The sequence below is a fragment of the Asparagus officinalis genome, chromosome 2, assembly GCF_001876935.1.
Source record: "Asparagus officinalis chromosome 2, Aspof.V1, whole genome shotgun sequence".
Classification (NCBI taxonomy): Eukaryota; Viridiplantae; Streptophyta; class Magnoliopsida; order Asparagales; family Asparagaceae; genus Asparagus; species Asparagus officinalis.
The window spans coordinates 67661152-67673328 of NC_033795.1; the positions used below are offsets into that span (position 1 = coordinate 67661152).

The 12177-nt window shown below is 45.0% G+C and overlaps 1 protein-coding gene across 1 annotated transcript; it reads right to left on the reverse strand.

The window, feature by feature from the left end:
- On the reverse strand, positions 14-8927 carry LOC109831270. Its single transcript, XM_020398602.1, has 6 exons — positions 8853-8927; positions 8608-8701; positions 628-771; positions 478-537; positions 257-412; positions 14-159 (listed from the first exon to the last, which is right to left on the reverse strand). Exons 1-6 carry the CDS (start codon positions 8925-8927, stop codon positions 14-16), a joined length of 675 nt encoding a protein of 224 aa, XP_020254191.1.

A 12177-nucleotide genomic window follows, 5' to 3' on the forward strand; every position in this document is an offset into this window, starting at 1 on the left:
AAAGATAAAACCGTCAGAAAAAGACCTTGAAGAGTAAATAAATAGTATTCATACCCTCTTGAGTCACTGGGGGTGGTGGAGGTGTAACGGCTGGGGGTGTATCAACTGGTGTAGTTGGTCCCATAGCCGGCTCAACAGGGTCATTCTCAACAAAAACTCCTGTTAAATACAAGTCAGAATTCTCAGAGGCATCACATTATAGCTGCATTAGTCAAAATTGGCTAGTCCTATAATTAATTTGGGAGGAGGCATATACCTTCGAAAGAATCATCCTCAAGATTCTTATCGAACGTAGGCTCGGAAAATATATCTCCGGGTAACTGGCCATCAAATTGAGGAGAGCTATACATGAAGTGGAGTGTAGGAGTCTCCGCGATCAAGCCTTCCTCGTCAAAATCATCAATAGAGAAATCTGACGTAAAAGAATATAAGTACCAAAGAAGAATAAAGAGACTACAACCAACAAAAATGAGTTACCCCTTATGGATGCGTTAGCCTCTTTATTCCCAAAATCCACGTATGCCTCCTGCAAGTTATCTGAAGAAGCAAGATGTACAGAGATGATTAGAGGATGCACAAATTCTTTTGTATACCATCTAAAAGATACATTGTCAATAGTAGATGTACCTGGATCTGCGGAATCAGGTCCTACATTGCTATCCTCCCTAATGTCGGCAACCCCTGTAGGCCTTTTTAACTGGGGCAGCGGGTCAGGCTCACCAGGAGATACAGGAACGGAATCGGGACTCATTTCGCTCTCTCCACGCTCTCCTATATAGATGGAAAAGCATGAGTCAATGTTCCGAATAACCAAGAAGGTGGTTTACAGAGTAGATGTTACCTCCGTCACTAGCAGGATCATCACCAGCCAAGTCCATATCAGATGCTCGGGAAGCTACACGTGGCTTACGGGCTAATCTCTTCCGCCTAGCAGCAGGGACAATAATCGAAGGTCTCGCCTGGGGAGGGGGACGGAACTCTTCATCCTGGTCAACTGTGGTCCCTGAAACATCAAACCATAGTCAGTTTCAATATTTCTGGAAGATGGAAGGAAAAGATGAATAGCAAACCTCGCTCGGAAAAGTCTTCATAACCTTCAGGATCTCCGCCTGAAGCCTCGTCTGCGGAATGAAAGGTCTTCTTTCCCTCTTCATCAATCCGACGAGTCTTGTTCCGTGTCCTCTGTGATCGAGCGTTTTCCCAAATCCTACGGGAATCAACCTGAGAAGCTTCCTCGGCCTCTAGCTCTGCAATCGGCTTCACGGGGATGGTCTTGTTGGCTGCTAACAACCACTTGCAGCTTAAGAAAGTGAGGTTCAACTGCCGATCAGCACTCGGGAGACTGAATCTAGCACCAGTACAGCCAGTCACGGTCCACAACCACGCACGGAGACCATCTATCAAACCACCGTAGGCCCGAAGCTGCTGACGAGGATTCCCGACGTAAAGCTGATCGTAGCCAAACTGACGAGCGAATCGACAGGGTAGATATGGCTCTATGAAGCACTGATCCCTCACCCGAAAAGTCAAATAACCTGGCCTAATGTTTACCAGCCAGTTAAAGCACCCGATGTCCAAGTGAGTTCGATACTCTCTCGGCCTCTCCTCATCTGTCAAACTATCGCCGTATCGGCCGGAGAACTGCGGAAAGCAAGTGGAAAATGTCCAACACTTGTGGACCTGCAGCTGCTGCCTGACGTCAGAAAATCCGCGCCCCTCCCACTTGCCGTTCTGAAGCAACTGTAGTAAAGGAACGGAATGATCTGTGGCGCTCGGTACCGACATCATATCAGGACGGTGAAGAACAAACCAAGCCATCAAGTAAGTGTACGGGAGCTCTGTCTTAAGGGTGGGAATCTGAGTCGGCTTTTCCTTTTCCTTCCGTGTAAAGGCACCAGAAAGCTGTCGAAGTCCTCGGTGAATGTTAGCCACCATCACCGGAAGAAGTGAGAGTTCTTTCTTGTAGGCAAGCTGAACTGCTGGATAGAGTACTTCCAAGGGCAGAGCGTCACAAGACTGATATGAGACCACGCATTTCTTTAACCAAATAGCGAGGAAACCGGCAAGAAGGGTCATGGGTCGAATCGGTGCGGTAGCATGCCACAAGAATGATTTGAACTTAGTCCCTGCAGGAAAACCACCCTCAGAACTGCTAGTGGTATAAGAATGAGCGTCAATCTTCTTCATCAGAATGTTCACCCCTGAGGGAGTAAGTGGGGCCAACTCACAAATAGCCTCGCCAGAATTACTCTCCAGATTCTTGAACAAATAATTGGCAAACTGCTTCAGACTCACGAATGTCTTAGTCCTCTTTGCTAAAGGCTCAGACTGCGCCAAAGCTATATGATAGTGACAAGTGAGATCCCATAGAGTCTCGTAGCGATCGGGCATACGATCCTTCAGCAGACTTAATTCATGGTTGGAGGGAAAGTATTCCTGATACAACATCTATCCCATGGGTAAGCCAGAAATCCTGTGCATCTCGTGAAGAGCCAAGCCCAATTCCCCTTGCCGGGTCAGAAAAGTGTTCGAATCTGAATTATAAAGCTCGAACAAAGCACAGAAATGCCTTGCGCTGACAGGCAAGCCATACATGGTGGCACGAACGGCTGCATATAAACCACAAGCGTGCAACTCCTCGCCCCATCGGCTCAAGACATACGTCGTCATACGGGTCCACCAAAACTTGTCCAAAGAATGGACCCAACCATAAATCCTGTGACGCGTCGCAGGCATCTCCCGTCCTAGAGCAGCGAGGCGATTCCTCAAGGTAGAAGCGGTGGCGAGGAACTCGTTACGTGGTGGTGCATCCAGCCCCAGTACTCCGGGACGCAATCCGGTGATGTGACTTCTGCTCGAGCCAGGAAACGCCTGATGAGTGATGTAGCCGCAATGGACGCTCTCATGCTCCTCCGTCAAGCGCCACGACATCTCCCGTGTCACGGCCTGACGCCTGAGCTCAGTCAATGAACGACGCCGAGGAATCTTCGGCAAGTATATGAAGCCACTGCCAGTTTTATGAAGCCACTGCTCAGCCTCAATAAACACGGCATCCGGGTCTTCGACAGAGTCGCCAAATAAGAAATCACTCTTCCGAAGAGGCTGAATAGAACTGGCGTCCTTCACAAGAGGTGCATCGGTAATCAACTATCGAAGAACTCGGTGCCCACCTTCCTTCACCGCCTGGGCAACCTCAGTCGATGTGCCCAAGACGAACTGAGGAGTGACCGGGATAGGGGAAACATCGTCGGAGGTCGAATAATACTCGCCACGACGCCCGTATACTGCGTGAGATGAGAACGCTCCAGAAGGGTATTCAACTAAGAACAAGCAATTAAACGTTTGTTAATTCCAGTTATAAAAGGAAATTGAACTCATCTTACGAAGGGGTAAGATAGAGTCATTGCCTTATAAAGGGTGTGACGTTTTGGCCACGTTGCGCCTTCATAAGATAGGGTATATCGACAATATATCCCTGCCTTATAAGGCACAACGCAGCGACAAAACGCCCCCTTTATTTATTATGAGATAGTGTTTTGACCAAGCAAAACATATCTTTGAAGCGTCGATCCTCACCAAGGAGAATCAAGGCTTTTCCCGGTTGCCTCACCAAGGAGAACAACGGGGAGTAAAAAAAGAAAAAGGACCAATTTGCAAATTTCCAAGAAAAAAATGGACTAATTTGTAAATTTCAGAAAAAAGTGGCTCACCGGCATAAGAGGGAGGCGCGCCATCAGTCGGCGCGGTAGAGGATTGACCCCTCGCCATACGGGACATAGAGACCTGCAAGGTAAATTGAGGGATCAGATCTAGAAAAGGAAAAATCCCATTTTTACCCCAAAAAAGGCAAGTTTGAGGCATCAAATCACACCCTCAACCCTTATATGCGATCCCGCGACTCCATACACTAGATCAAACATGAAATAGATCAAGATTGCGGAGAATTTACCAATAGAGGGAGGAGGTGGCCGGCCCTAGAAAGAGAGGAAGAAAAAGAAAAAGAATAAAAAAAGAACCCCTTTTATAGCCTTGAACCAGATCTGGCTGAACCAGACCAGACCAGGGCTGAACCAGACCAAGCCAGATTGAGCCAGATTGAGCCAGGTTGAGCCAGATTGAGCCAAAATGAGCCAAATTGAGCCAGATTGAGCCTGGCTGGACCAGACCAGACCAGAATGAGCCAAATTGAGCCAGATTGAACCAGAATGAGCCAGTTTGAGCCAAATTGAACCAGTTTGAACCAAATTTGAACCAGAATTCAAATTGGAGCTGAATTAAGCATTGAAACGACTTTTGATCAACCTACGGTTCAGTCCTTCACCTATTTAACCCCTCTACCATATATTTGGAAGGGTCGGAGAGATTTTTGAACCCAAATACTGCCTTTTTGGCACATTTTTTTTGGGCCGGTTCAGATTATTCGAACCTAAAGAATACTCCAATAAGGTATACGAGTATAAACTATTCCCTCCTCTTTGTTGAGAAGTTTCTGGAGAATATTTTTCTAAAAATATTCTTAAGGATAACTCAACATAACTCCCAGGAGTGTATGAGTATAAACTAGACCTCCCCGCTCCAACTCCTTAAGAGCTTAAACTGTGTAGACTCCAAAATACTTACGAGTATAAACTGTGTTAAACGCCGGACAACGCGTCACAATGAAGATTCAAAGCCGTCAACCGATGGTCAATTTCATGTTGAAGCAACTAACTCGAGCTAAAAAGCCAGGAAATCAAGAATCGACTTCAAATTCAAAATTCCGACAACGGTCAGACAATAAATGCAGCACCGGAACCCTCTCAAGCATTCGACAAAGCACCGAATAGCCTGGAGGATTGAAGGAATCGAGAATAGAAGCTATTCCAAGAGCCTGTTACACCGATTGAAGGTTGGGACAGTCATATCCAAAGTATTCCAGACTCTTCTATAAAAGAACGAGGCTGGAAAACTTTGGAGGGGGTATCTGTAGGCATATAAAATTGCTTATAGGTCCCTTGACACGGTTCAACAAGAACTAATGAACCATCAGGCGACGTATCTAAGCACGAACGTCAGTCCACAACACCGAAGCCAAGAAGGAATCGAGAATAGAAGCTATTCCAAGAGCCCGTTACACCGATTGAAGGTTGGGACAGTCATATCCAAAGTATTCCAGACTCTTCTATAAAAGAACGAGACTGGAAAACTTTGGAGGGGGTATCTGTAGGCATATAAAATTGCTTATAGGTCCCTTGACACGGTTCAACAAGAACTAATGAACCATCAGGCGACGTATCTAAGCACGAACGTCAGTCCACAACACCGAAGCCAAGTGACACGCAACGAAGCGGATTAACAAGGCTACGAAGCTGACGAACTGCACGTGAACGACGGAATGAATCCACTCGCGTGCGGAATCAAATCAACGGTCCAGGGAGCCAACGAGTCATCCAACCATATAACGGATTCGAACTCAGACACCAAAGCCGATTTACTGCCTAATCGGGATCCAAACTTCCAAATCAGGAATCAAATCAACAAATAGATTTCAGACCAATCAACCGCATAACCGAATCACGGACGAAGCGGATACAAGGACCAAAACAACCGGACGACGGACACACACAAAGCCCGGAGTGGCTCGGCCAAGGCCGAGCCACCTTGGGGTGGCTCGGCCAAAGCCGAGCCACCTTGGGGTGGCTCGAGGGGTGGCTCGGCTGAGCTGAGCCACCCTGAGGTGGCCGCCCAGATCTGTGCCAAATGCACAGATCTGGTTGCCTATAAATAGGCGGGGTCATTCATCATTTTGGGGTACTTTTGGAAGAACTTTTGGAGAGCCGAAACTCTGCCGGATTGAGACCTCATATCGGAGTTCTTTGAAGGCTTGAATACTTGGACGTTCGGATCTGATTCTCGGCGAGCACCCGCATCACAAAAAAGGCAGGAGTTCGAGGGGATCGAGATCTCAGATCTACGCTGTTACACTCCGGATCTAAGCTTGGTCTTAGATCCCGAGACTTGGACGATTGTTTCCTTGGTGAATCAATCCTCCCCGGCTATTATTTCATTTGTGAAATAATACCCGTTATACTGCGTAGATCTGTCCGGATCTAGATCGCGCGGTGGTCCACGGCAAACAACCCCGGCGCAGGCAAACAACCCACCAAAGCGAGTGACCGAATAACAGGAGCTCGCGATCTGTTCACAAGGAGAAAAAGTTGTAATTTTTGATTTTCTTTATTTTTGATTTTTCATTGTAACCGGATCTAAAAAAAAATACCGGATCTTTTGTAACGTAAAAACTGTTATTTAAGAGTGCAATGGAATCAATAACAAAGAAGGCAACGAATTTTCCCGCGAACACTATCCTTAAAGGCGCCTGGGTGGTTATCAACTGCAGATGATGTTAAAACACTTGATCTTATCAGAAAATACGGTGACAAAAGCCTATAAATAGAAGCCCAAGGTCTTCATTAGGGAGGATCTAAAATCTAAGGGTGAGCTACTGTCCAATTAAACAGTAGACCAAGAATTTCAGAGGAGAATTGATAGATCTTGGCGAACTTTTTATAAAGAAAAAGTCTTCGAAAGATTTGAGATTCTCTCCCCCTCTTTCCTCCGGATCAAACCTGGTTTTGATCTCGAGAAGAGCCACAATCTCGCTTGGTCGTGATTGTTGCTCCTGCGATTGTTTCCTTCGTGAAAAAGGAGCATAATTAAACTTGTCAACCGGATCTGATCTGCAGTGGTCCACGGACTAACACATCCCCGGCACAGGTAAAGATCCCACGCAAAACAACAGGAGATAAACTACTGCTACATTTTGTTTCATAAAGTTGTAATCTTTAATTTTCATTGTAAGAAGATCTTATAAAAAGATCAACTTTTCTTTCAGCTTGAACTTGTAATCGATAAACGATTGTAACAGGTTTAACAATAATGAAAATGATAACTTTTGATGAAAATAAACTGGCGACCACAGTGGGAGCCGATAGCCTTTCTGCGAAGGCTGTGGTGTCGTAACCAAGGATTCTCATCGCGGTTGACAAAGAGGTTGAATACGAGTTCGACCAACAGAAGTATGAAGCGTATATTTCTTCCTCCTCTAGATCATCTTCTCCTCAAAAGAGCAAGAAGATCTCTTCTACAAGGAAAGTTCATTGGTCTTCATATCTAAAGACCCAAAATGATGAGCTCTGCACCATTACTACTATAGTTTCATCCCCTAACGCTCCTACGATTTATGAAGAAGCCTGATCTTCAGAACTAAACCTTTCCTTGGTCAAAGAGCCTACTACTAAAGGCGTGCCAACTCTGTCAAAGAGAGCACGACAAAGATGACGCTAACGCCTTGCACGCCAACTCGCCAAGGCATTGGAGCCAGTAGACGGGATCCGTTATGAGGCAGACCTGAGGTTTAGGAGGCGCCAAATGCCACAACAGCGAGCTAGTATCTTCTCCTCCAAACCAGCAGCAGATGAGTGGATCTGTGTCAAAAAGACCCATTCAACTCATGAGGAACATGTTCAGAAACGTCACGCATTACTTGCACACTCAAGAATCCTTATGCAGGAAGCCAATAAACTACAGAAAGAAGAGGTGGCCTCAAAACCATCAAAACTACGCAAAGTATGGAGAAAAAAGGGTAAAAAGACGTCCGAAAACGTCGAAAAAGGGAATTTGCCTCTTACTGACTCGGTCAAGGCTGAGTCACCACCTACTGACTCGGCCAAGGCCGAGTCACCATTTACTGACTCGGCCAAACTTACTGACTCGGCTAAGGCCGAGTCACCAAATGGTGACTCGCGCCACCTCCGAGCCACCAAAGCTTGTTTTGCTTCCGCTTCGCTTCCTATAGTCCTTTTTGAGCCTCCAATGACCTCTGTTCCCATCACAACAAACTCTACACCTCCCTTAAAGCTTCATGATAGCGTGAACTTATCCAGATTCAAAATAAAGATTACCCATCATCTCGGTCATTTGCATGAACATCGAGGTAAAGCTCCGATTAAAGAACGTTTGGCTTCAGCAAATGAAAGCCAAACAACTCATCAGACTAGGGGTCGCACACGTCCTCCCAACAAATTTAGAGTCCCTCATGCTGAGAAATTACTCGCAACGACTCGCCTCGGATTGCAAGTTGAAGTCCAAGAGCCCGTTGAAGACTCGCATTTACAAAGGCGTAGTTCCAAACGAGTGACTCTTGAGAACACCAGGGAAGTGTGTTCGTCAGAAGATGATGATGTTAAACTGGGAAAATCATACCCACACACGATAGGTTGCTTCGATGATCACATCGTTAAGTTGTACTATCAGGCTGGGGGTACACACAAATCTCGAAAGAGAAATACATGGGAAACAGATTCCTACTGTCCATGTACCAATCTCATCAAGGCAGTATTATCAAAATGTAAATGCCCTGAAACAACTCCACAAAGGGTCTCGGTATTTAAAAGACTTTCTACCCAAACGTTAAGACCTAAGTCAAGGCGTTTTCGTAAAAGAAGACCGGTTGTTCAAGACGATGAACTTCCAGAAGTATCCGCCAACATGACTGGTAAAGAGAAGCTGAACTGTTTGCAGAAGTATCACAGCGCATGACTTGGCTGTGGTCTGGAACTGTCAGACCTAGACCCAGGAGATCACAGTCCTCAGAAGATGAGACTTCAGATGCTTGCTCTGCATTGGCTTCTGATGATATGGCATCTAGCGCGGGACAATCCTATGAGTCATTTATGATCAACACAGAACAAATGACTAAAATTCTAGAGGACGCTCTAGCCAAACAAAAAGAGAACTTCAAATTTGAAATGGAGATGGCTATGCAGGAGATGAGAGATATGCACAACCAACAAATTGCGGCGCTGACGAACCAGCAAGGAGAGTCCAGCCGACGCAATAATCCTAACCAAGTTGATAGTGATCGAGAAGTAGATGAGAATATCCATGTTGAGGCCCCTCTTGTTGACAACAATACTCGGGTAATACCAATGCAAAAGAGGACTACGTCATTTCTCCCCAGGATCATTCAAAGAAAGATGAGGGTGAAGGACTCAAGATGAAAGACCTCGAAAGCAAGATTAATGCTTTAATGTCTGCTCAAGAGGTAAAGAAGACCGGTATTCAACGTCCTTATCCGAGGGGATGAGAATCAATTTCATACCCGGCAAAGTTCAACCTGATTAACTTCGTGCCATTTGATGGAAGTGGTTCACCTACCCAACACTTAATTTATTTCAAGTCTTACCTAGGGGTCATTTCAGGCAATGAACCTCTGATGGTACAGCCATTCGTGGGAACTCTTCACGCAGCCGCCTTTGATTGGTACCGCTAACTCAAGCCAGGAAGTATCAATAGCTAGGATGAGATGGAGACTATGTTTCTCACCAACTTCTTCGATGATGAAACTGAAATGTCGATTGGAACACTCTTTGATGAGAAACAGAAAGACGGAGAACTAGTTGAGAACTTCGCTAAGTGTTTCCGGAATAAGGTAATGAACTTTCGAGATCCGATCACAGAAGAATTTATTCTCCAAACGTGCCACAACAACCTTTCCTTGGATGTATTAGAAGTTATGGGCATGACACCATCCAAAACATGGAAAGAGTTGAAGGTACAATGGGAGCAAGCTGAACGCTTCCTTAAGAGGAAGAAAACTAAAAGGGGTCAGCCACCTAATAATGCCCCGAAATAGAATGTCACCCACCTAATAATGCCCCGAAATAGAATGTCACCCCCCTTGGTAAAGGTAAGTCACAGGCAAATGTAGCGGATACAAATCAGACATTCCAATTACAACCCCAACAGCAGCCGCAACAACAATTGCCATGCCAGCAAACACCCCAATGGCAACAACGACCTCCAAGGCAACAGAAGACTACTGAACCAAAATTCCTAAAAGAATATTCTTTCAAGGAAGATGAGGTTCCTAGTATTTTTAAATACTTGTTGGAGAACGATAAAATTAAGCTACCCCCAATCACTGATCATGAGGAAGCTAACAAAACTATGGACCTGTGATACTGTACATTCCACAGAACAGTCCACCATCCCACAAAGGTATGCTACGCTCTCAAAGACAAAATTCAAGCCCTAATCGATGTGGGTATTATCACTCCAAAGCAGCCTAAGGAAAAGAAAGTAAGCGCAAATACAGTTTCTATCAGCTTTGGATCGGTCCCTATGTCATGGTTCCAACCAGAGCCTGTACCAAAAGTGAAAGTGAAAACTATTAATGATGATCTCCATGGATAATGACAGAAGGGACTTGTGCAATACACAACTTCTAACGGTGAAATTCTTTGGGTCCATCTAGATTTGCTCAATGATGAGCAATGGGCAGGTTCCTCATCTAAGAGTAAGTCCAGAAACAAGGACAAATCCTACTGTCCCGCCATGGCAATTCCTAAAAAAGATGATGAAAGTATCCTTACTTTATCGCTTTCTGAGGATGAATAAGAAGTGTTCGCTACTAGGGGTGGAAACAAGTACAACTACAAGTATCCTGAAACCTCTGACCCAAATGTTAAGACATTGACTGAGCTGGGGGTGGCTACAACTCCCCCTGCACCCGCAGCAAAATCTCAGCAACAACCGGCTAGCAAACAAAAAGGAAAAGAACCCTAACACCAGGAGGTCCAGAACCCGAAGCAGTTTCGATTCAATCACCCTATTGGGAGAGATAAACCAGGGAATTTAAGCACACCATACCGCTTTGACGTTATGACTCAGCTAGCTAACATCCTAGCAAAAATAACTTTGTATGAATTGTTGTGTCTCTCTAAAGACACGAGGGAAGCCTTGCGAGAAGCCCTAGCCGATGCCGACGTGTTTCTCACTCACATCAAACCAGCTCCTAAAGATCCAGAACCCTTAATTCAACATTGTGATCTGACGGCTAAACAATTCACTTGCATAACGTTCACCAAAGATGATATGTAAGTTAGAAACTCAAAGCATGATAGGCCCATATACTTCACCGGGTACATTGGCTCTAGCGTCGTTAACCGGATCCAAGTCGATCTGGGTTCCGCTGTTAGCATCATGCCTCTCCGACTGATGTACAATCTTGGGATCCCCACAAGCAGATTAATTCCTGTGGATGTCTATTTGTTGGGCTGTCTATTGCCCACCCAAACCAGAAGCAATTATAGATGCTATAACGAAACTTCGTAAGAAGATATCTCGAGAAATCTTTGAAGATAGAACTTTGTCTCAACAGGAAAATCAAAGTCCTATCTCATCTGGTTGATAGTACCCGTCCTCCTCTCTTTGAAACAAGGGGTAAAATATGAGCAACATCAAATCCCTCTAGAGCCTAAACTTCCAGTTCTCCTACTCATTGTCCCCCCTGCTTTGCCCTTCCCCTAAGGGGTTGTTGTGTAACAAGTGCATAATGTCCACTCGAACCTCCCACGCAAGAAAAGAAGGTGAAGTTTGTGATTAGATATTGAGCCACCCCACAAAAAACCTCGAAAGATCTTCTCAAGAGCATCCAATTTTTAATAAGGAATCCACGCATTCGCCATGAGGATTTCACACCAGCCCATTGTAGATTCTAGCTGAGAAGAGCTGGAAAAGTAGAAGGATAAAGAATGTTATATATCTCAGGAGCTAGATCAGTTCCTGATGAACAAGCTATTTTAATAGCTTGAGACGAGTACAGTAAGGATCAGAACCGGACAACCTCCTTTAGTCAAGCAAGTCCGTAATACAAAAGTAAAAAAAACTCCATCCGCAACGTCGAATGAAAGGTCAAGTCAAAGAATAAAGAGAAAAATGAATCTGTGCACCCTTCATCAGAACAGTCTCTTATTCGGACTGGATTTCAAACATAGTCCCGGTTAAAGCTTACCCCAACCAGTGAAGTGAGCCAGTCCACATGAGGCAATCAGTAGTGGTTAGGCCGGCCGTCAGTACCTGGTTTTGTAGCCCCAATCCCTATCGTATCCAGTCACCAACATTGGCATAAAAAAAGTCTGAATGGATAAATAACACATAAATCGAGGGCGATGCGGATCCTCAGACATATATGAAATTGGGATTTATCTTCGAACTTTTTCAGAATTACCCAACTTGAGTTATGAGTACGAATGATATTTCTTTTATTCTGTAAATAAGAACAAAAAACGACTCAAATCATAAATTCATGATTTTATGGATCCATTTGTTATTATATACAGAAATATTCAAACT

What these genes read in the sequence shown, in the direction of transcription:
- LOC109831270 (XM_020398602.1), bottom strand. Translation starts at nt 8,927, where the DNA reads ATGGATATTCTCATCTACTTCTCGATCACTATCAACTTGGTTAGGATT. An exon ending in CGGCTGGACTCTCCTTGCTG is followed by an intron (nt 8,702 to 8,852) that starts GTTCGTCAGCGC and finishes AATGACTCATAG; the next exon opens with GATTGTCCCGCGCTAGATGC. An exon ending in ACCTGATTCCGCAGATCCAG is followed by an intron (nt 538 to 627) that starts GTACATCTACTA and finishes TTGCTTCTTCAG; the next exon opens with ATAACTTGCAGGAGGCATAC.